We start from the raw sequence: 21,421 nt of genomic DNA, 5'->3' as shown, positions 1-21,421 counted from the left end.
CCAGTTTCATTCTTAGACCAGCATTTGCCTGAAAGGCACACCTTCGCCCACACCTCCAAGTGATTTAATTTTTCTTAGAGTTCTTACTGCTAGCTGGTTAAGACTAGGGACACTAAAGGATAGGGCTTTAGGAGGGAGGAGAGGAGAGAAAGGCATTAGTTTACAAGTGTCAGGTACAGGAGGAGTCTGTAGTCCATTTGGTTGTCACTAGATAGATACAAGATAAAGGGAAAGTAGAGATGGCTGTCAGAAGGGTCAAAAATAAATTTAGTCTAATGTTGGTCGTAGTGAGGTGAAGACACTGGGGCAAAGATTCAGTAGGGTGGGGTTTATTTTCTAAATTCTAGGGTAGAAAGTTAAACAGGCTCTTTGTCAGGCACTAATGATTAAAGTACACTTTGGACCGTAAGAATTATGCTATTATCTAGTTGTGTCCCTCTCAAAATAACTGTCAAATAAAGTAAGATATAAATTTATATCTGTATTTGTGATAATGGTCTATTTTTATAATTTTAGCATTGTGGTTTAATACTGAGGTTATGCTAGCTTCATAACATATAGATTGAGGAATACTTAATCTTTGTGGAATGATTTTGGTAATAGTTACTACTTATTCCTTGAAGTTCAATTAAAATTCACCTCTAAAATTATTTTTTTTTGATTCCCTTTGAGTTCTCTGTCTTTATATTTCCAGTGATTCCTGTGGTCTGTTAATATTTTATTTTAGGCTGGGTATGGTGGTGCACCCCTGTAATCCCAGCTCTCGGGAGACTGAGGCAGGAGGATCACTGAGAGTTTGAGGCCAGCCTGGGCTACATAGTGAGTTCAAGGCCAGTTTGAACTAAGTAGTGAGACTATCTCAAAAAAACCAAAAAAATTTTTTTTTATTTTAGCCTTTCTAAAAGATAATTTTGCAAATTTATAGTAAAAAAATTTATAAGTAAAAATGTATTCATTTCCTCATTTGCCCCATTATTGCATAAAATTAGGTATAACCTTTTTTTTTGGGTACCAGGGATCAAACTTGGGTCTTCAAACTTGCAAGGCAGGCGGCGGAACCACTGAGCTAAATTCCCAGCCCTGGTATAACATTTTCTTAAGCAAAAATTCTAAAGAAAATATTTGCAAATCAAACCTAGCTACCTACTAAAATGATGGCATACATATCTAAATTGGTTTTTAAAAATATATATAAATTCTAGGATACTTTAAGGAAACATAACACTATAATTCATAATGTTATTTCTAGGAATAATACATGATTATCTCATTAAGAAAAGTGCTAAGAAGAAAAGTGTCCAGGAGAAAATTTCTGAAAGAATATTTAACAGCTATTTCTTAATAAAAATCCCAAGTAAAATTCGGCATAGAAGGAGCCTACTGAAACATTGTAAACACTGTTTACCAATAGAGCAGTAAACCTACAAAATATAAATACTGAAACTGTCACCATGAAAATCAGGCAATACAGAAATGACTGCTAGGGCTGGGGATTTAGCTCAGAGGTGCTGCCACCTGCCTCGCAAGCTCAAGGACCCGAGTTCAATCCCCGGTACCATAAAAAACAAAACAAAACCAGAAATGACTGCTGTCATAACTTTCATATATCTTGATTTTATTGGTTTGGGTCAATAATGTAAGTCTGAATTCTTTATTTCCAGAAGATCTAGAAAACCTTAGAGTCTCATCTGCAAGATGAATAGCGTCAGTATGAAAATGTAGTGAAGTGTAATGTAAGCTGGATACAAAGAAATCAGTAACTTTTTTACATTTTGCAGAAAACAGCCAGGAATGGGAGTAAAAGCTAATGCACAGACAGTGTATTCTCCTCTTATGCATATTAAATATTTGTTTCACTTTGTTTCCAAAATCCAGAGCTTGTTATTTTTGAAGAGCTGGAGAAAAAATATATGACATGTCAATTTTTAAGATTATTAAATGGGATAAAATACATTAAATGTTTTGGGAAGTTATGAAGCTTGCCTTCATAATACATGGAGTGAGAAATAATGGAGAGAGAACAGCAGCTGCGGCTTTGAAATGGAATTGGCATGAGGAGTCTGCTTCAAAATTATTCTCAGTCTTGCACTTACCTTTGGTGGCCTGGCCACAGGTGTTTTTTTCCTTCCCCGAAGGCTACCATAATCATAAAGGAAGCATAACAGATGTTAACTCATCAGAGAAAAGACAGTAGTAGATGAAGCACTGGCAAGACATTTTAACAATTGTTTTGCAAACCCTGAGTAATGGAGGAGTGGTGACTGAGCTCACAGAGGACGTAGTTTAAACCTAAGTCCACACAGAGGCCAAGGAAGAGGTGCCTCGGCTGCGTCTCGCCCCAGGGATGCCTGGAAAGCCTTCCACAGGCCTGGAGGCTTCATGTGTTCCTAAAGGCAGACTCTCCAAGTGGGGGTGGAAGCCTCCACCCAGGTCTTCGGGCCGTTCCCATCACATGGGTGGCTACTTCAGTCTGCTTTGGTTCTGGTGAGGCAGGAGGAGCACTGGAACCAGAGAAGCTGCAGGGTAGAGCAGTGACGTGTGGGGCTGAAAACGAAGGGATGGTGTACAGTTCTCCCACTGAAATGCAGATCCTCACCTGCTCTCTCCATAGTTCCCCAGCCAGCGCTTCTTTCTCTGGAGAAGATGAGCAGCTTCAGTGAGCAGTGACATTTGGAGTTTCTTGATGAAAAGACTGCTCAGTATACACGAGCATCGTACAGGAAAACTCATCGGTCCACATGCTGAGCTTCTGAGCTGTTTTTAGTGCCTCACTCTTAAATATAAAGGATCATCCAGGAGTTACTAGGGTGTAAAAGTAAGACAAAAAAGTAAAAGAAAGACAGCCAGCCCAGTCAGTTAGCCAACACACAAAAAAGGAATTTGGGGGTCGGGGATTTAGCTCAGTGGTGCCGCCGCCTGCCTTGCAGGCGGAAGGTCCCGAGTTCAGTCTCTGGTACCAAAAAAACAAAACAACAACAACAACAAAAAGGGAACTTGGAGGAACCAAGTGATGCAAGAAACAGAGGAAAGCTAAAAAAGCAAATGAGGAGGAAAAAAAATCAGAAGTTGAAGTATTGGCCTGGTGTGGTAGCTGTGCACACTTATCCCAGCAATTGGGAGACTTAGGCAGGGGTCTCGCTGTGAGTTGGAAGCCATCCTGGGCTGCATAGTGAGACCCTGTCTCAAAACCAAAAACCGAGAAACAGACACACAAAAAAGCTGGAATATCCATTAAAATTACAGGAAAAGATAGAGTTCTGGGAACAAAGTATAGAGTATAAGAAAGAGCATTTGACAATTTTGAAATTTACTGTTATACCATAGTTGGAAAAAAATTCCATGAACAGATTGGAAGATGAAATTGAGATATATTTCTGCAAAAGACTGCCCTTTTTAACATCTAAATTTATGTAAAAAATTTTGTCTCTAATATTCTTTTTGTACTGTTCATTTACTTTGTTGTCTAAGCATACAGAGAAAATATTAAACTTGGCATTTTTTTAGTGATGAAGAGGAGTGGCTTTGACATCGACTGTTCATGAACAATAATGCCTATGAGAATTTTTGTGCATTGGATTTATGTTTAGTATTTTGGGCAGACATTAGGTTAATATGAATCATTGAGAGCCCTTCTCAGAATCCTTAACAGCAATTCAGATAATGTTCTTCATGGGTAGAACACATGCTGTGGGATGGCTGCTGCTGCTCAAATCCCAGCTTGGTCACTAAATGTATGGTTTTGCTCTAATCACTTACCTTTCGTTTTCCTCATCTGTAATAGGGGTATGGTAGAGAGTGCTATCTCAGGACTGTGATGATGATGAAAGGAGTTAAGGTCTGTGAATCACCTGTTATAATGTGTAGCATATAAGTGCTCAATAAAAAGATGCTGTTAAAATAAATAAATAAAAAGACTCTGTTGTGACCATCAGGTAGATGGGCTGGTCTACAGTCCTTGTGCTATACTTAAAATGTAACAAGGACAGCATTGGTGATACCCTAGGCTGCCCTGAGCTACTGGCATCAGTTACCAGACTGAAAGCTTCTTTTTGCTAGTCCTTCATAGGCATCACTCAGAGAAACTCAGAGAATGAATGGGTGAATCCCTTCATTTAGCTCTCATTTGTAGAGGTATACCTAGCTCTAGGGTCAGTCCTCTGATCAGACTGCATATTAGTATGTTTTTAAGTAGACCGGAGTGAAGTTTTCATAAACTAAACATTCTATTTCAATTACAGGCAGCAATTAGGAAGGGAAAAATAACAGAACCATGGCTCAGTTTCCAACACCTTTTGGTGGTAAGTTTTTGGAAATTTCTCTTTTCTATTGTACTTGGGACCAGATTTTTAAAACAATGTGGTGATAAACTTTCAGTGAGAAAGTTCAGTCAACCTTCTTGTGTTTCATAATGTGGTTTCAATAATTATCAACTGATGGCCAGTATCGTTAAATCTGAATTCTTTTGAAGTCACTCCCAGTTATATAATTTCATCTGTAAATATTTTAGTATATGTATCTAAAAGATAAGGGCATTTAAAAAGACATAAATACGATACCATTATCAAATTTATAAAAATTAATGTACCACATTATCACACTTACAAAATTTAAACCCATGTTCCCTGGTAGTCATTAGCCATTTTTCATAGAGTTGGTGTGTTCAAGTTGGGCCCCAAGGAAGGTGCATGCAGTGCAGGTAGTTCTTGTGTCTCCAGAGTCTCTTACTTTGGGAGTTCTTGTCTTGGCAATTTGTTTGTCAAAGTGACTATCATTTATTATAGACTTTCGAAACCTGGATTTGAAGTATGGTGTTTTTTTAACTTTAGTTTTTCAGTTGGAAACAGCGATATGCATAAAATGTGTTTTTCAGGTAATTTTACTGACCACATGAGGAAATTGTTAAATGTAGTTCTTGCTTAATAGCCCAGTATCTTTTCAGCAACAAAAGAGTGCCATGTTAGCAAATTACTCTGGACAGCTGTCTAATCTAGTGGTTTTGAGAAGAGTAAGGAGGCACAAAGCACTGTCCTTAGACCACATCTGTAAAAGGCGCTGTGGCATGTCAGTGCAGACACCTGCAGCCTTTTCTAGATCTTTAGTATTTTGTGGGGATTTTCCCCACCATTTTTTTTTTTTTTTTGGTCTTTTTGAGGCAGAGTTTTGCTATGCAGTTCAGGCTGGCCTTGAACTCACTTTGTAGCCCAGGCTGGGCTCAAACTTGCAGCAATCCTCCTGCCTCAGCCTCCTGAGTGCTGGGATTACAGGTGTGTGTGACCACACAGGGCCTCTCACCTTCTTAATTATTGTGCAGTTTTTTTGTTTTTTGTTTTCCTTTTGTTTATACTTCTAGGGATCAATTCTGACAGGGAATAAGAATCCTTTCTAGAAGTTGCAGGTCTGTAAGGCCTGTGAGAGAAAGGACCGTCTTTCTCAGGCATCACTTTGCTCCTGTAATTTGACACAGTACTTGGGACACACAGGGTGTTTGGTAAATATTTTCTCATGACTGAATGAATCCCCACTATGACTTTCATTCCAGATCCTATAAAGAGGGGATTTGCAATGTATAGACATTTTCCTGGGGATACTTTCTCCCCCATTAGGGATCGAAGCCAGGGCCTTCTCTCTAAGCAATATGCCTGGCATTTAAAAAAATTGTTTTTATTTTGAGATAGGGTTTTGCTAAGTTGCCCAGGCTGAGCTGAAGCTTGCAGTCTCCCTGCCTCATTCTCCCACTCACTACACCTGGCTCATACTCACCTTTTGTATGAAACATTTACATAGTATGTCCTTTTTGGGAAAGTGTCAAAACTTTAAAAATCTCCCCATGTCTGTCATCTGCAAATATTTTGCTGAATTTGTTGGAGGCGACTAAGGGTCAAAGAGAGGAAATCTCAGAAGCCAGGAGACATCTGGTCAAGGCTAAAACAGAAGAAAAACCTAAATCCCATTCTCTTTGGTTGGCTATTATTTTTTATCAGAATACTCTTTTTAGAAACAGCTTTAGTGAGAAATCACATGTCATATACTTTTATTAATTTAAGCTGTACAGTTCAATGTTGTTTTTTTTTTTTGGTACCAGGGATTGAACTCGAGTCCTTGTGCTTGTGCAGCAGGCAACGAAACTACTGAGCTAAATCCCTGGCCCTCAATGAGTTTTAGTAAATTTACAGTTATACAACCATCATAACAATATTTGAATATTGAATATTAATATTTGAATATTTTTATGACTCAAAAAGATTTTCATGGAATCACACAGTATTGTAATTGTTATATGAAGCTTTTTTTTTGGTACCGGGGATTGAACTCAGGACCTCGTGCTTGCTAGGCAGGTGCGGCACCACTGAGCTACATACCTCACCCCGATGCGGCTTTTTTTTAATGCTGGGAATTAAACCCATGATTCAGTCAACTTACACATTTAACTTTTTTTTTCCTCATAGTTTGCCTGTGACATTTAAAAGTACTTAAGAGTGCAGTTAAATTATTAACTTTCTAAGTCTTTAAATAATCCTAACTGTAGGATTATGGTATGTTTCTAAGAAGGAGTTTGTGCTAATTTTTTATTGGTTCTGATTTATTCTTTTATTTGGTACCGGGGATCGAACTTGGGTCCTTGCGCTTACGCAACAGGTGGCAAAACCACTGAGCTAAATCCCTGGTCCGTGATTTACTCTTAATTCTCTAATTTTATATGTATAGCTCCCAAGGAAAACCATGTTAATTTATCATTTATAACACATTGATAGAACCTGGAAGTGCTGTGGAAATTGTGTCTCTTTCTTGCTGAATAACTTACCTGTCTTTTCTTTGAACTGTAGGCAGCCTGGATATCTGGGCCATAACGGTAGAGGAAAGAGCGAAGCATGATCAGCAGTTCCATAGTTTAAAGCCAATATCTGGATTTATTACTGGTAATTACAGTCTGTATTTTCACATCTTACTTAGCAGTGGCCTGATTATCTCTGCAAGTGTTACTCTGCAGAGCAGAAGTGGGCATGCATGGTGAAGGGGGCAGCTTGTTTGGTCTGGACCTTCAGCCTGTATTTGTTTACTCTTGCTTTTCTGGTGATGCATTCAAATCTTGTTTGTAATCCTTAGTGCATATTAAGCCACTTGTTTGGGCCATATCACTGATGGGAATTGGTAACAATCAAAGGAACATTCTCTAAGAAAGGTAGGATTAGACAGTGGCCCTGAAGCTAAATCACTGGCTTGATTTTGATCCTAAGCTAGTTTAGGAAACTATTAACAGATTCTGAACATTTACATAGCATATTTATTACTGTCTCTCTAAAGTTCTTTTTGTAATTTGCCTCTTCTGCTGTCTTCCCTGCTTGATTACTCTTCTGGAATTCACTTTAGGGAAAATACAATATATACATTTCTTGGGGAAATGTTTTTGGGTGTGTTTGTGTCATAGCTTTATTTTTCATCATTGATGTGATTCTTTTAGACACTGTTACTTTTCTTCTCTCTCTCTATATATTAGATGGCCCTACAATTTGGACAATAGGTATTGGAAATAGCAAAGAATTCTTTTTATAAAGTAGATGTGGCTCATCAGTTGTTTCCTGTAGAGGTGCTTTGTCATTGTGTTAGCATTCCATTGTAACAAAATACCCAAGATAATCAAGTTTTCAAAGGAAAGGTTTATAATGGCTCACTGTTTTGGAGGTGTCAGACCAAGGTCTCTTGGCCCTGTTGCTTTGGGCCTGTGATGGCACAGTACATTGTGGTAAGAGCGTGTGAAGCAGGAAGGCTGCTTCCCTCATGGCAGGTGTGACAGAGAGGAAGGGAAAAGGGCTGGGGTCCTGTTCTCCCCTTTGAGGGCAGCTCCAGTGATCTGTGATCTTCCACTAGCCCCTACCTCATAAAGGTTCTACCACCTCCCAAGAGCACCACGTTGGGGGTTAAGCCTTTAACATTAGGCCTTTGGGAGGCCTTTGACATCTAAACGGTAACAGTTATGATGGGCAGCTAACATCTTAGTTAATGGTGGGTTAAAGTGGACGATCTATCCCAGCAAATACTGGGACTTTCTTAGGTAAATTTTTTAAAGCGTTTAGTTCTAAGGTCAGTGCTGTTGGATTCATTTTACTGTTGCTTGACTTTTATTATATATTTAGTTCAGTTCAGTATTTATAGGATTATCAGCCTCTTTCTTGTTTTTGTGATTTTCTGTAAGATTTCTGTTAGCTGTTATTTTTTTCTGAAAATTTTTCCGCTTAATTTACAGGTGATCAAGCAAGGAATTTTTTTTTTCAATCTGGGTTACCTCAGCCTGTCTTAGCACAGATATGGTAAGTTGAAATTTTATCTAAATAGAGTGAAATAAAATATTGTCCAATTCTGTTTATTTGTTAGTATGATTTCTTAGGGTATATGCCAAGAGAATTGCATCTCTATGACAGAATACTCCTAATACCTTTTACCAAAGAAGTACTTCTGGAAAGTGTCATTATGCTGCGGAACTTAGGAAAAAGGGAAAGGGTTAACATTTGAATGGTAATGCTCTGTCAAAATGTTGAACTTCCAGTTGACTTACACACGTTTCTTTTTTTTTTTTTCTTTTGCGGAACTGTGGATCAAACTCAGGACCTTGCGCTTGCCAGGCAGGCTCTGGCGCCACTGAGCTAAACCTCCAGCCCTGAACTTCCAGTTGAAATGCATACACTTTGATATTTTCTTACCAACTTATTTTGGCTTCGTCCACAACAATGATACTCATTTGAATGCCCCATCATTGTTGCTTTATAATGGAAATGCACTTTATCTTTTATTAATTAAAGAATAAATGGTTAAGAAACTATTTGAGGATTAGTGGAGATTAGAAATAACCAGTATTTGGGGCTGGGGATTTAGCTCAGTGGTTTCGCCACCTGCCTGGCAAGCTCAAGGTCCCCAGTTTGATCCCCAGTACCCCCCAAAAAAAGAAATAATCAGTATTTATTACAGTATGGTACATGATGAATGTATAAAAGATAATTACTGGATTCTTTGACTATCACAATAGGCATTGAGTCTTCTGGAGCTACGGGAAGAGCAAGTGAGAAAGGTTGGCAAATAATAGTTCTGGGTTCTAGATTCACGGCTTTGGGGAGCCATGCTGAGTTCTGTTGTCCTGTAAGAGGCCACATTTTCCTACAAAATATGATTCTTACAGTTAATATTTTTTCCCCTGTGTTTACTAGAGTTAGGAAGGCAGCTTTCTATCATGGAAAGAGCACATAATTTATAGTCATATACCTGAGTTTAAATCCTACCTGTACCACTTTCTGTTTCTATGATTTGAAAGATACAGTCATCCTCTTTGATCTCAATTTCTTAATCTATAAAATGGGAATATATTTTGTATTTTTGTCACAAAGATACTGGGAGGATTAGTGGGAAAGCTGTACATAAAGGACTTAGTGTGGTGCTTGTCACATAGTTGGCCCTCAAAAAAAATCCAAAAAAAATAGCTTTTAGCACCAGAGAGTACCATAGTCCACATAACCAAAATGTCTGTGACTTGTCCTTTTAAATAATCTATCTGTTTTTATTTATAATCTTGTGGAAATTGATAAAGATCAGTATAGCTTCTTGTTGCTCTCAAAACAGTCTTTAGAACTCAACTTTTTTTTCTTGCTTAAAGTTATCATGAAAATCATGTTCTGAAATAACAAAATTTTCATGGGCTACCTGTATTTTTTTCCTTGTTTTGGATACAGTCAAATTGAAAATAAATGATGCCAGATTCCTGTGCTGGTTTGGGTGTCTGTTCTTTCCTTTTTCCTGGTTGTCAGCATGCTGGCTGCTGGACTGTCTCTTTTCCCCCAGTCAGCCTGCTTCTACGAAGCCATGCTAGTTGGAACTACGGTCTGCTCCAGCTAGGAAAGTCAAAGGCTCAGAGGTCTGACACGTGAGCAAGAAGTCCTGCCACACAGGAAAGGAGCTCTGTCCTGTCAGTTACGTGCAGTGACTTCTGTGGGCATCTGTTTTAATTGTAACAAGCTGCTTTTCTTTGCGTCTGGGTATGTGACCCTGTTTCACACCTTCATCCATGCCTCTCATTGCAACTGCTTTCTCAGGCTTAACTAATCCTCCACTGAAGTGTGCTTTTCTGTTGTATTCCTGATTTTTGATCTTTCATTCAAGAAACACCTTTGATGGGTGTTCTGCTGCCAGAACACCTCACTCCATTCCATGTTTATTCTTTAAACACTGAAAACATTTATCAGATTTCTGCTGTGAGTCATTGACTTGTTAATGTGAGAGATATAGTTGGGAACAAAATAGACAAAATCTGCCCTTTAATCAAAACTACAATCTAATAAAATGAAAGGAGATAGTTGATAACCACATAAAAATTATCACCCAGCATTAAATGTTATAGAGGAAAGCAAGGTATGATTGAATAAATTTCACTTTTATCAATTAAGAAAGTTTTTAGTTTTACGTTATTTTTATTTTAGTAGCCCAAAGTCATGTTTATTTTTAGCTATGATGCTAAAAGTCTCCCCCCGCCCCGCCTCTCTTTTGCCACACTGAGGATCAAATCCAGGCCTTTCACATACTAACAAACACTAGCACTGAGCTACATCCTCAGCCCTGAAAGTCACTTTTGCTAATTCTTTTTAGGTTGAGAATTGGCAACTGTTCCTAGTCTCAGTCTTCTTTCTTTCTCTCTCTGTATGTGACTCTGTCTCTGTCTCTTAATCTGACTTTTGACTCTGGACTTCATTTAAAATACATGAAGGGTGTAGACTGGTAAGCAATATACTGCTAGAAACCTTTATAGTGTTCTGTTGCCATGTAGAAACTACATTCCAGTTAACTAGTTTGTGAAGTGTACCCTATTCATAGTGTGAGGACTACTTGTCTCTCCCATCTAATTTCCAGTGAAGAATAAAAGAAAACCTTAATTCTCAGAAGATGAAGTTTGGTCAGTGTGTGTAATGCCAAATTGTAGGAGTGGCCAAGATGATACCTCTTCTTAGAAATTGCCTTATTAACAAAGAGCTGGAAGGAAACTGGCCAGTATCTTTTTGGCAACTGAAATGCTTAAAAATTGTTTGAGTTGTGCCCTTGTGTGGAGGAGTTGGAGAAAGCCAAGGGGATAGACAAGTATCAGAAGGTACAGGAAGAAAAAGAAGTAGCGGCAAAGAGGCTGGATGAGGGGTTAGAAATCAAAGGCCACAAGACCATAGACATGGCGAAAAATGACAGAAAGGGAGGAGTGCCACCTGCAAGTGGGCCTCGGAGGGAGAAGAGGGAGCAGAGTGGATTAGACAGGCTGCTGGTCTGCTTCCAGGAGGAGGTAGGCCAGGGACCACGTGACCATACAGTGTAGGACTCTCGAGTATGTGTCAGAAGGGCTTTTGCCCCACATCAAGATCAATTTGCCAAACCCCTTTATTACGCCCCTCCTCAAAGTCACCCTGGACTCTTAATCCCCTGTCCACCATTGCTTATTTCTGAGTCCATGACATTGAGCAGGTCAGCCAGCTGCCCCAACAACACATGGGAGCCACGCCTCATTCCTCTTTTCTTCACCCTGGATGTCAGTGCTTCAGCATGTATTTTTGACTCCATTTACCCACTTTATCTCCATTGTGCCACTCCTTTCTGTCATCCTGATTTGTCACCTCATCTGGTCCCACAACTATAGCATCTAGACTGGATTCTCTTTCACATTTCCATTCTCTAAACAGCATCTGGAATAATATTTTATAAAGTAAATCCATTAAAACTCTCCATTGAGAATAAAATCCAAAGCCATTCCCAAGCTACAAGTCCCGTTGCATCTGCCCTTCCCCCAGTACTAGGGATTGAACCCAGGGCCTTTCCATTGAGCTGCATCTCCAGCCCTTTTTATTTTTTATTTTGAGGCAGAGTCTTACTAAGTTGCTCAGGCTGGGTTCCAATTTGTGGTACTGCTTCAGCCGTATAAGAATGGCAGGGTCACAAGTGTACAGTATCACACCCAGACCTTTCTTCTCTTATTTTGCATCACTTCCTTTCTCAGTTTCTGTCCTCCAGAATTTACCCTTCCTGTTCTTTGCCTCAGAGTCATTGCACTTCCTTAATACCATTCTGGACTTTCCTGTAGCTGGTTCATGACCTTTCAGGTTTCAGTTTGTCCCTGGAGGTGTTCCCTGGCAAACTAGCCTAACTAATGATCCTTCTGCCCACCCACTCCTCTCTTTCTTTTTTCTCTGTATCTTAATAGCACTTGGCGTTATGCTGATTTGTTCTCTTTTTAATGTCTCCTTGCCTCAAAATATAAACTTTGTGAGGGTAAATACCCAGAGTTAAAATTCCAAATCCTAGATAGTGGTTAGATCTTAGTGTCCTGTCTCCCCACCACTTATTTTTTGAATGACTGAGGTGAATTAATCTGCATTATTGCTTGGCTTTTTGTTTAGCTTGGTGGCCCCAGGTGAGGTGAACAAGCTTGTGTGGTAGAGGTGGGACCCGAAAAAATACTGTGGGCTTTTGCCCAGCGCCAGTGACTGAGCTGGAGTTGAGAAGTCTGGCCTCTTCCCTTATCCCACAATATACACTAAGTAGTGTCAAAATTGCTATACTTGTACCCAGTACAAAACAGCCTGTTAACTCCAAGATTACTTTGTAGTTCTTTTCATTTTTAAACTGAGGACATAAAAAGTACAATGTTGATAAATCACTTGGATTAGCTTTTTGTGCCCTTTTGTGGATATAGCAGGCTTGGGGATATAGCTCTGCAGTAGAGTGCTTGCCTAGCATTTGTGAAGCCCTGGGTTCAATCTTTTCTTTTTTGGTATCGGGGATTGAACTCCAGTCCTTGGGCTTGCGCAGCAGGTGGCGAAACCACTGAGCTAAATCCCCGGCCCTAGGTTCAGTCTTTGATACTACAAAAAATTAAAATAATATGCTAGTAGTTCTCTTTAGAGACTTTATTTTTTGAATATGTAACACATTAACAAGGCTCTAAAGCCAAAACTATACCAAGAGGGATACCCAGAAAAGACCACTCATACTCCTATTCTTTACTGTCGCCACTTATTTTACTATTTTCTTATTAACTCTTGTTTATTGGGGGAATGGGGCGGGGCAGGTGATACCTAAGGAATAATGTGTATATATTTATGTTTAGATCTCTTCCTCTTGCATTAAAGATAATCTCGTATAAATGCTGTTTTTTGTTGGCTTTTTTAAAACTTAATAATATTATCCTGGAAACCACTCATAGCAGTCTTTAGAGATCTTTGCCATTTTCCTTTTACATTTACGTAGTACACTCAGGATAGAGGATATACTATGGTTTATTCAACCATTGTCCTGTGTTTAGGTTATTGCCAACATTTTGTGGTAATAAGTAATGCAGCAATGAGTGAGTTTTTGTGTGTGTACTTTTATATTGTTAGAAATGTATCCTCAAGGTAAATTCCTAGGTGTGTGATTACTGGGTCAAAGAGTAAATGCTTCTTATATAGTTTTCCTTCATTTTGAACTCATCTCAGCCCTACCTGTTTCAAATAGCTTTTAATTTCAGTCTGAACAATGTATTGAAAATCATTTTGCTTTCAGAGTCATATATAGTAATTATTTGCTGTTTTAGCATATATTTTTACTTTGGAAATTTTGTGAGTTGAATTTCAATATTGTTGGGCTTACAGTTTGTTGAGGGAGGATTAGTAGTAATGGGTTAACTTGGAGAAATAACGAAGTGGGAGATGAAATAGATGGCAGAACTGAAGTGGAGTTTTTTGCAGAGAAGCATTGAGAGGTAGAATGTCAGCTCCATTCCAGTATTTTAGGGGCCAGGGAAGGAAAGGATAGAAAGCTGAACTTTGTAGGAGTAACTACATCGCCATAAATTCCTTTTTTGTTTTCTATTGTCTAGGAATCTCAACAGTTACATTTTGTTATTTGAGAAAAAAATTGTTTTAAGACCCACAAAACTCAACTGAATGTTAGAACTGTGTTAGGTGGTTTAAAATTCAGCCCCTAAAACTTGAGGATTACATGTTTCTTCTCCTTGCCTAGGAGACACTTTAATGGAAAGGTTTTTAGAAACAATAAATTATTCTAATTAAGCCATTATTAGAAAATGTCTTCTCCCCTAATGTATGTAGGCATTAATTAATAAGGTCTGTTTTCCCCTGAAAATCATTTCAAACAGTAAAAATACTTGTAAGTGAAGGAAAGTTTGCTGTGTCATTTTATTTACCTAACTTTACAGTATAAAACCTGATAGTATAAAAATAAAGCAACGAGGGACTAAATTCAGTTATGAATATAGCTGCAAAAACCAAAACATAATCTTAGTAAGTAGAATTTCACAATATTTGAAAAGAATAATGTAGAGTTTATGCCAGAGGGGCAAGACTGTTTCAGAACTAAGAAATTCTATCACCATTAGACTTTATATCAGCAGATAGGAGGAAGAAGAAAACTTGTGATCAGATAAGCAAATGCAGATTAGGCCTTTGATAAAAAAATACAGTAACTTTTCCTGTTTAAGTTATGTTAGACTACTTTCCAAAACAATCACTACCTGGCGGGGGATTTAGCTCAGTGGTTTCACAGCCTGCTGCGCAAGCCCAAGGAAGGGAGTTTGATCCCTGGTACCAAAAAAATCCCAATCACTACCAAACATAATTTTAAAGAGTGAAATACTAAAGCCCTTTCATTTAAACTCAAAACTAGACAGGAAAGTTTAATAATGTATTAGAAGCAAATAACAATAAGATTGTTATAAATATTGGAAAAGAAAGGTAATGCTCCTTTTTTCAGGTTTTGTGATTATTTACTAGGCCCAAGAGATTTTAGTTTTTTGTTTGTTTTTTTTTGGTACCAGGGATCGAACTCAGGTCCTTGTGCTTGCGAGGCAAGTGGCAGAACCACTGAGCTAAATCCCCCGCCCGAGATTTTAGTATTTAAAAAATAACAAAATTTATAGAAGTTTGTATGATAGCTGAATATAGCACAAACTATTTTTGAGAATAAAAGTGTAAAGGCCAGGGATTTAGCTCAGTGGTTTCGCCGCCTGCTGCACAAGTGCAATGACCAGAGTTCCATCCCCAGTACCAAAAAAAAAAAAAAATAATAAAAGTGTAGTTTATCCTTCAAATTGGCCCCCCCAAATTTACAGTGCAACAAATATTCCATTTAAAATTCTGACAAAAATGATAAAGTTCCAGGGCCAGGGATTTGGCTCAGTGGTGCTGCTGCCTGCCTTGAAAGTGCTAGTCCTGAGTTCGATCCCTGGTACAAAAAAAAAAATGATAAAGTTCCTTGGAATACAGTTATTTAAAACGTTTATTGCTTTTATGAGGAAAGTCATACAATCTTATTAGAGGAAATAGATCTGAAAAAATGGAAGCACACTGTTTCCCTTGGTAGGCAGAAAATTAATTACACACATAACTTTCTCTAAAAAACATAGAAATCTAAAGCAGTTTTTGGGGCCCCATAGGATTGCTTGTAGAATAGAGAAAATAATCTGAAAGCTCATAGGGAAAAACAAACATCCACGAATAGCCAAGAAAAGGTTGTTTTTCTTTTAAAGGAAAAAAAAGCCTTGCTACATGTCAGAACACACCATAGGGCCAGTGTGATCAGTTCACTATCATGTTAGTTCAGTCAGAAGAGATAATCCAGAAATAAATCTCATTCCAGATGAACATTCAATATACAGCAAAAGCATGTAAGGTCGTTGAGAAGAGGCGGCATCAGGTAATATTGCTGGAAAAGTTAGGTATCCATCTAGACCAAGTACACAAGGTTGAACCCTAGAATAATATGACATACACACAATTGTTGATTTAAAGACTGAAATATAATGAAGTAATCCAAATTTAGCCGGGGATTAGGAGCATACATGCATCTGTATTGCAGTCCCAGGTATTCTGGAAGGAGGTGGGAGGATTGAGAGTTCAGGGAGTTCAAGGCCAGCCTGGGCAATGTAGACCCTGGCTCAAAAAACAGAAGTAAATAATGCAGTCTTATAAAGTCAAGGATCGCAAACCTACAAATTGTGATAAAAGATGCTATATAAAAATACAAAATTTCTATGTGGTAAAGGTATACACAGAAATGAACAGACTAATAAAATTTTAAGTCTTTAAAAGATTGTTCGTAATGCATTTTAATGGCCTAGCTTGTCTTGATGTTTCAAATAAATTTTTTCATAGGATTGAATTAGGAAAATCTGCATTTTTAATATCCTGATTAAAAGAAGATTGCATTCATCCTAGGACACTGGTACATGTATAGAACACATCTTAATTCTTTTGACTCCTCCCCCCTCTAAACATCTTCATGTAAATCATAAATATGCACAGTTTTAGTTGTATAATATAGTTTCCAATAGCAAGTACAACCCCTTTTCTTTCTTCTGCTTACTTTTCTCTTCAGGGAAAATACTTCACTTAACTCCTAAGTTGCATCTGGACCATGTTTGAGTAGCATTTTCAAATGTCAAGCGTAGTCATAAGCTCAGATTCACTTATTGTTGTGTGTATATGGTAGGATTCTAAAGAAAAGTTAATTTAAGACCTTTAGGATGTAGTTGTGTGGCAGTATAGTGTGGCATTGCACAGCCAAGAACATGCTGAACTATGTCATGCCCCCATGTTGAAGTTTGTAGAAGTCTACAGTTAATACAATTTAGCCAATTATCTTTAGAAATTATGCTCTTTCTAAATCTTGTTTTCCTTATAGCTTTAATGGTACGTGATTAATATATTAAAATTTATCATTTTAAACCATATCATTCAGTGGTTTGTAGTATATTCACAAAGTTGTGCAGTCCTCATCACTAATTTTAGAACATTTTTATCAAAATGAAATACATTTAAAATACAAATCTTTAATAGAAGCAAGATGTATCTGCACAGGTACAAATTCCCTATGGTGAATATTACCATTATGTATATCTAAAATGTACCAATAAAATTTTTTTTTTAAAAATGTAGATCTTCAAAATCAGACTGAAAATTACACGATGTATCATACAGGTAAAGAGTAACAAAATAAAAGATATTCTATATTCATATAGGACCTTGCCAGTCTTTTGTAGGTTCTTCCCCATAGTGTGGAAAACAAGTTTTGTTTTGTTCTCCCTAGAGGAAGGGTGCTAATTATTTTATTTTTGTGATGCGGAAGTAGTGACTGGAGAAGCTCTTTTATGGTCACAGTTGTTTTGAGTCTATGCCACTGTTTTGCAGGGCACTGGCTGACATGAATAACGATGGAAGAATGGATCAAGTGGAGTTTTCCATAGCAATGAAGCTTATCAAACTGAAGCTACAAGGCTATCAGCTCCCCTCTGCACTTCCTCCCATCATGAAACAGCAGCCGGTTGCTATTTCTAGTGCACCAGCATTTGGTAAGTCTGAAAAGGAGTTGGTTCCAAATTTCATTGAATTTTTTAAAAAATAGATGATTTTTCCTTTGTTTCCGTCTCTGTGTTTATAGCATTATGAAATTTTAGGGGTAATTCTGCCTGAAAACTGCTGGCCCTTTGCAGGAGGATGAAGCGGGGGAGAAGGCCCATCTAGAACGAAAGCCAAGGTACAGCTTGTTCATCAGGGTGAAGGGAACACACCTGCAGGCTGCTACTGCATCTTCTGCCCTCCTGCTGTTCACAGTGACCTTTGACGTTGTCAAGCACTTTTCGATTTATTGTCACCCAGATGCCTTTATTTCTCCTTGACCACAATTGTTCTTTGGCTTATGATAACTAGGAGTATCTTTTGTTTTGTTTTGTTTTGGTACCGGGGATCAAACTCGGGTCCTTGTGCTTGCGCTGCAGGTGGCAAAACCACTGAGCTAAATCCCTGGCCCAGTATGTTGTATTTTTGATGCATAGTAATCACTCATTTGGCCTCTGTATTAGCTTGCTTTGCCTTGGAGTAATAAAGTACACGAGACAGGCTAACTTTATTTTTAAAGAGATTTATTAATAGTTGGGAGACTCAAGGGCCGGGCACTGGCATTGGCGCAGCTTAAGGAACAATGGTGGGAGTTATGTATGAGAGAAAGGTCACATCATGAAACAAGAAGCCACAGAGAGCTCTTCAGGGTCAGGATTCAAGGGTCAGGCCCCCTCTTACAACATCTTCCTCTCAGAAGAGTTCAGGGCTCCCCTGAGAGCTGCTTATTCCCTCCTGAGGGTGGCTCTGCAGGTACCTGAGGACCACCCACTAGGCCCACCTGTTCAGGATCTACTGTTGGGGCCGAGCTTCTAAGACGTGAATGGGCACCTTCAAACCAGTGTAGGCCACATTAAGTTCTGTCGTAGAACAAAATGGAATAGAAAAAAATAAACATTGTTATCTCCTTTACAAACGTAATTCCACTGGGGTTGCTGAGGCAAGAGGATTGCTGGGAGTTTAGGCCAGCCTGAGCTACAAAGTGAGACCCTGTTTCACAAAACAAAACACCCATAATTTGATAAAATATCATCTTTCAGACAGGTATTTTTCTAAGAAGCTACTTAATAATTAGTTGATTAAGGTCATCAATAGTTCTGATTTCTTCTGTTTTCACCCTAAACTTTAATTATTTGGTTGATTTGAAGATTATAGTAATCAGATCAATCATGATTCATGGAGAGATTCTTAGAAATCTTTGAAAACAAAACACAGAAATTGTGGGTAGTATCCATGATAGTTGGTAAGTGAAGTAGGGTTACTGAAAGGCAGTTTAGATTATCTGATACCTAGGTTTACTATGAAAAACAAAGCTGTACTGCCTTTTTTGAGGGGGTGTTTTTTCTAAGAATGTCAGTGTGATAAGAACAAAGTGAAGAATGGCAGGCTGGTAAAATTTAGCCTGAAGACACTCCCCCACCCCCTTATTGGAGATCAAACCCAGGAGCACCCTGCTAAACTATATCCCAATCCCTTTTTTTTTTGGTACCGGGGATCGAACTTGGGTCCTTAGCTTTGGAGGCAGGCGGTGGAACCACTGAGCTAAATCCCTGACCCTATCCCAAGCCCTTTTTTTTTTTTTACTTTTAGATAATGTCTTGCTAAGTTGCTCAGGGTGATCTTAAACTTTTGATCCACTTGCCTAAGCCTCCCAAGTAGCTGGGATTACAGGCTTGTACCACTACACCTGGCTATTTATTTTATTTTAATTAACTTTATTTTTCACTTTTTGTAAGAGGAAAAGTGTGGGCTTGGGGAGAGATATTTGAGCAAGTAGGGTACTGGTCCGCGAGAAGAAGAACCCACATATGAGAAAGGGCGCCAGGAAGAGCAGACGAGAACAGATGAGCAGGCCCGTGTGACCAGGCCTGTGTTTGCTTTGTCTCTCAGTGTTCACATTCCTTAGCCTTTAGTTAGCTATTTCAGTCCATTATGTGGATTTTGCTCTGAATCTCTGAAAGTCCCGGTAGCCAGTTTTCACTCAGGACTCGTATGTTAAGACATTTGGAGGTTATTTGGCTTCCTTTTGGCCTGCTATTTTTTTTTTTTTCCAGTACCAGGGACAAACTTGGGAGCCTGCACTTGCGAGGCAGGCACGGTGGCACTGAGCTAAATCCCTGGCCCTGGGCTCCTATGGGGTTTTTTTTGGTGGGGGGGGACTGGAGATCGAACTCGGTACCTTCCGCCTGCGAGGCAGGTCCCAGAACCACTGAGCTAAATCCTCAGCCCATGGCCTCCTATTTCTACGAAAAGAAACATCAGGGTGGAGAAAGAATCCAGTAATCAGTGGTATCCCATTTCCTTTTCCATTAAACTTGGGGCTCAATAATTCCTGATGTTCGATTTGTTTTCTCTTACTCCGTTTTGCTCTAGGGTTTTCTGCTGCAGGGATAGTGCTGATTTATTTTCAGGAGGTTGTAGCCTCACTGATCAGAGTCTTATAGTCCCTTGAGTAACCTGCCACTGCTACCAGAACTAAGGGAAGTCACGAGGAATCCTGACAGGACGATGACAGTCACCGGTAGCTCTTTCCCTAGGCTTCTTCATGGCTTTCCTCACCTTGTTCTTATCACAGCTTCATTCTTAGTCAACTGTTTTCAAAATGATAAGCCATAAGGGAATAGGAGCAGTTATACCATGTCCATAATCTTTTTTTTTTTTAGTACTGGGGATCGAACTTGGGACCTTGCACTTGTGAGGCAGGCGGCAACACCACTGAGCTAAATCCCCGGCCATGTCCATAATCTGTCAAGTTTGCCCAAGTTTACCTCAAGATTTGATCTTTGCTACTATTTCTAGTTCCATCTCTCACCTCAACCTAGCTAAGAGTGCTTTAGGTCTGGGTACTGATAATGTGGAGCACAGATTGGATTCATTTTATTCTGTCCTTGGAGGAGAAGTAAAAAGGACTTGTTAATGGAGTAGAAATAAGAACTAAGGATTTTAGCCTCAGTAACTAGTTAGATGGCATAACCACGTATTGGGATGAGAATAACTTGAAGAGGAATGGTTTTGGAGGGGGAAATCAGTATTCAGGGGGCCAAGTAGATTTCAAGTTGTGATGTTCAGGAAGCAGAGATGACTGCGTGTGCCTGGAGCTCCAAGAAAGCCTCAGCTCCAGGAGACTGTGAATGTGGGTGGCACCGAGGGCCCTGGGATGGAGTCAGATGTCTGAGGGAGAATGTGTAGCTAGAAGAGAGCAGATGTGGAACCAAGCCTTGTTATGATGTGACTTTGAAAGATCTGGTAAAAGAGAAGAAACTTGAAGCAGAGATTCACAAGAGGGGGAGAGATTGCTGTTCTAGTAGCCAAGAAGACACATTTTGAGGAGGAGAGAGTACCCTGATGTTTGAGTTGCTTCTGAGAAGTGGGGTAAGAATAGGATTAGATTGGCAGGATGAGTTTATGAGTGACCTTGATTAGCCGTCCAGTGGAGTAGTTGTGACCAGCACTTGATCAGAATCTTGGGAGAGGCGGGATAGCTTACCTGTGAAAAGGAGACCTCAGAGGAGGTAGCTGTCAGCTGAAGTGCTCTGGCACTTTATAGAGAGGGAAGACTCAGTAATACGGGAGAGATGAGTGAATTTCAAGAACTAAGGCTTAGCACCATAGGTAATGATTTAATTAGAAAATTTTTTCATTCAGAAAAGATTGTCAGCCGGGCTTGTTGGTGCGCTCCTGTAGTCTCAGCACTTGGGAGGCTGAGGTGAGTTCGAGGCCAACCTGGGCTACATAGTGAGTTCAAGGTCAGCAAGATCCTATCTCCAAAAAAATTTTTGAAGGAAGGAAGGAAGGAAAGAAAGAAAAGATTGTCAGTTGATAAAAGGCTTTGCAGTGGTTTTGTCAAAGTTGAGTCACTTAAAGTGAAAAAAATTGTGATGTAAGAACATTTTAACAGATTTGGAAGCTTAAAAGATCCTTTTTGGGGCTGGGGATTTAGCTTTGTGGTTAAGCTGCCTGCCTCACAAGCGCAAGGTCCCGAGTTCGATTCCCAGTACCAAAAAACAAAAAGA

At 39.1% G+C, this 21,421-nt stretch overlaps 1 protein-coding gene across 10 annotated transcripts in view; it reads left to right on the top strand.

Annotated features, from left to right (window-relative positions):
• Itsn1 (intersectin 1) overlaps positions 1–21,421 on the top strand; it is a 207,855-nt gene that overhangs the window by 54,567 nt on the left and 131,867 nt on the right. For 8 of the 10 annotated variants that reach the window (XM_087208245.1, XM_087208250.1, XM_087208253.1 and 5 more), the window contains exons 2-5: positions 4,239–4,298; positions 6,825–6,917; positions 8,243–8,306; positions 17,202–17,362. In XM_087208245.1, the coding sequence (XP_087064371.1) occupies positions 4,271–4,298; positions 6,825–6,917; positions 8,243–8,306; positions 17,202–17,362 (346 nt within the window). In that variant the 5' untranslated portion in view covers positions 4,239–4,270. The remainder of the gene's footprint in view (positions 1–4,238; positions 4,299–6,824; positions 6,918–8,242; positions 8,307–17,201; positions 17,363–21,421) is intronic. The other 2 variants (XM_087208235.1, XM_087208242.1) reach the window with 2 other exon arrangements.

This window comes from Heterocephalus glaber, unplaced genomic scaffold (assembly GCF_053883595.1).
Source record: "Heterocephalus glaber isolate CG9 unplaced genomic scaffold, H.glaber_assembly_v1.0 deba00000122, whole genome shotgun sequence".
Taxonomy (NCBI): Eukaryota; Metazoa; Chordata; class Mammalia; order Rodentia; family Bathyergidae; genus Heterocephalus; species Heterocephalus glaber.
The sequence above is the reverse complement of the archived record's forward strand: the minus strand, read 5'-3'. Positions and strand labels throughout refer to the sequence as shown.